This window comes from Orycteropus afer, unplaced genomic scaffold (assembly GCF_000298275.1).
Source record: "Orycteropus afer afer isolate SDZICR_OR568_19922 unplaced genomic scaffold, OryAfe1.0 scaffold00419, whole genome shotgun sequence".
Taxonomy (NCBI): Eukaryota; Metazoa; Chordata; class Mammalia; order Tubulidentata; family Orycteropodidae; genus Orycteropus; species Orycteropus afer.
In genome coordinates, this window is record NW_006922006.1 from 2,341,221 (window position 1) to 2,344,423 (window position 3,203).

General features: G+C 36.5%; 1 protein-coding gene across 1 annotated transcript; it reads right to left on the minus strand.

Annotated features, from left to right (window-relative positions):
* Positions 1 to 2,024: 2,024 nt before the first annotated feature.
* Positions 2,025 to 2,951, minus strand: LOC103208228 (putative olfactory receptor 5AK3). The gene has a single exon (XM_007953904.1). It carries the CDS (start codon positions 2,949 to 2,951, stop codon positions 2,025 to 2,027), a length of 927 nt encoding a protein of 308 aa, XP_007952095.1.
* Between the last annotated feature and the right edge of the window lie 252 nt (positions 2,952 to 3,203).

Consider the following 3,203-nt stretch of genomic DNA (forward strand, 5'->3'; position numbering starts at 1 on the left):
TGATATCAATGAAGAATATTGAATATATTACGGACTGCCAGAAGAACAAACAAATCAGTCTTAGAAGAAATACAACCACAATGCTCCTTAGAAACAGTATGGATGACTTTGGCTTCTTTAGTTTGTACAAGTCATCAGGAAAGACCAATCCCTAGAAAAAGATGTCATGCTTAGTAAGCAGAACATCAGTGAAAACAAGCGGAACTTTTAATGAAATTGATTGACACAATGGTTACAACAATGGACTCAAGCACACGAAGAATCTTGAAGACAGCACAAGGTTCCATGTAACAGAACGTTGCCAGGAGTGGGAGCTGACTTGAGGGCAGCTGACAACAACAAAAGAATTGAGTGCAGAATACTACGGGATTCTCCATTTTCTTCTCCTTTCCACATCATTTAGACTCTCCAATGTGTGAAACACTGTTTATTAACTGGATCTCAAAATTTCCTATCCAGAGCCTCAGACCATCCTTTGTCTACTTTGCTAGTCACTCTGTAGCAGTGATCCTTGGTCCTGGTGCTTGAAGGCATTTGGCCCTGCCTTGAGGTAGAAGATTCTTCTGTTCATAAAGACAGCCTTTTCTGGATTCAGGTCACCCTACATTGACTTCAAGATATTAATATTATTTTCTCTTCTCCTGGAATTTATGTGTGATATTGAATTTTATTAACATATCTTCTTCTCTTGACTAATTCTCCATATACTTTTACTTAACTGTACATTTTCTGTGCCTGTCATAAGAACAGCTGGCATTAATTTAACATAATAATTTATTCAGCTGCAATGACATCTCTAAAAGTTACTCATAAAAAACTCATTGCCGTCAAGTCAGTCCTGACTCATAGCGACCCCTCCTTGGGTTTCCAAGGCAGTATCTCTATGGAAGTAGATTGCCCAGTCTTCCTTCCGAGGAGTGGCTGGTGGGTTTGAATGGCTAGGCTTCTGGTTAGCAATTAAATGCCTTAGTTACTCATGTACAAATGTTTTCTGTCAAAAATTTTACTTTCTGATTCAAAAGACTCTTGGCCTGTCTTGAGTTTCCCATGGAGTTTCTGTAGTTTAAAGTTATTTGTCTGAAATAAAGCTATTCGTATGTCTTTTTATAAATAAATAACTATTCTTCAGGTTTTAAGATCCATCCTCCTTCTAGATTCTCTATGTATATTGGAGAGAGAAGTAGAAAGTGTTTATAAGAGTTCCCTTTCCTTAGACATGGAAGACATAGATTCAAAATAGAGGAGAAATAATAACAGGGATAAATGTTTTTAAATGTTAGGAAATGTCAATAATATGGACAGATTAGGTAAAAAGGATAGCTTTAGTCATAAGGTACTTTTCACAGCAATACATTTATTTTATGTCCAGTTCTGTGAAGTAATGAGAACAAATTTAATGGAGAGCATCATTGGACACACTTTAGAGAATTGTTTAAATAAGTGGGAAATTATGAAATTTGCTTTTAATATTGATTGTATACAAAGCAGAGTTTTCTAGTTGGTAAGAATATATTTGAACACATAAATATATCCTAAAAATTTTTACATATTTCTTTATATTGACAAATGATCTTGATAAAATACTTCTTCATGGATAGCGTAAGATGTTTCTCAAACAGTATCACAGGAAAAATTAACCCCAGACACATTCTTATTATATTTCTAATATAATAAGGGACCATTCCCTAGAGAAGGATATCATACTTGATAAAGCAAAGGGTCAGAGAAAAAGGGGAAGACTCTCAACAAGATGGACTGACACAGTGGCTGCAATGATAAGATCAAGTATAGCAAGGACTGTGAGGATGGTGCATGACTGGGCAATGTTTTGTTCTATTATACATAGGGTTGCTATGAGTTAAAGCTGACTCAATGGCACCTAACAACAACAACAGCAAGTTTTCATCTCCAAAACATTACATTTTTATAAAATATTCATGCTGGATGGCTTGTGCTGAATTTTAATAAATTAATAAACTTTTAGTAAATTAAAAAAAAATATTAATAATCAAATCAAGGGCAGTCTAGAACTTCTTTCTCATCACTTTTAGGGCTTCTTTTACCTCCCTATTTCTCAAGCTGTAGAGCAGGGGGTTCAACATGGGGATGACAATACCATAGAACGTGGAAGCCACTTTCATATTTTCCTCAGAAGTATTAGAGTGAGGCTGTAAGTACATGTAAGTGAGGGTTCCATAGAAAATGGTGACTGCTGTGAGGTGGGAGGCACATGTGGAGAAGGCCTTTTTTCTCCCTGCAGTGGAAGACATCTTCAGGATGGCACTCAGGATGTATATGTAGGAGAAGATGACAACCATCACAGTGAATGTCAGGTTAAATCCCACAAAGACAAGAAGTAACATGATGTTGATGTTGATTCTGGAGCAAGAAAGGGAGAGAATTGGGGGGACATCACAGAAAAAGTGATTGATGATGTTGGACTTGCAGAAAGACAGTGAAAATGTAAATCCTGTGTGTACAGAACCATTTATTGAGCCCATGACATATGAACCAAGTACCAATTGGATGCAGACTGTTTGGGACATGACTATGGAATAGTGAAGTGGGTTACAGATGGCTACATACCGGTCCACTGCCATAACAGCCAGGAGGTAACAGTCACTGGTTGCAAATGAGGCATAAACCAGTAATTGCATCACACATCCCATGAATGATATTGATTTGTTTTGTACTATGAAGTTTTGTAGCATCTTGGGAGTAATGGCTGAGGTATAACACATATCAACAAAAGCCAAATGTTGTAGGAAAAAGTACATGGGTGTTTGAAGTCTGGAATCTGTCTTGATGAGTAGAATCATTCCAATATTGCCCACCATGGAGGTCACATATATCACTAGAAATACAATGAAGAGAACGTACTGAAACTTGTGTTGGCCACTAAATCCCAGTAGAAAAAATTCAGTTACTTCAGTGGCATTTCGTTGTGTCATGGCTGCCAATAGTCTAGAAAGGACCGAAAGGAGGACCAAGAAAAGAATGGATATCTTTGTAATTTCTTGAAATGAAAAAGGCTCTTACATTTCATGTAATTTTTTTTACTTGGATTTTCATGCAAACAGCAATAGGGTTTATTGCCTTACAAGTATTTATTCTATTTCCTTGATAAGAAACTGACAGGTAAACAGTCAACTTGAGCCAACAATTTAGTTTTGAAAAGAAGATTGTGATAGAAGAAAACAGAG

Excerpts from the sequence above, each read along its gene's own strand:
- LOC103208228 (XM_007953904.1), bottom strand. The coding sequence starts at position 2,951 with ATGACACAACGAAATGCCACTGAAGTAACTGAATTTTTTCTACTGGGA.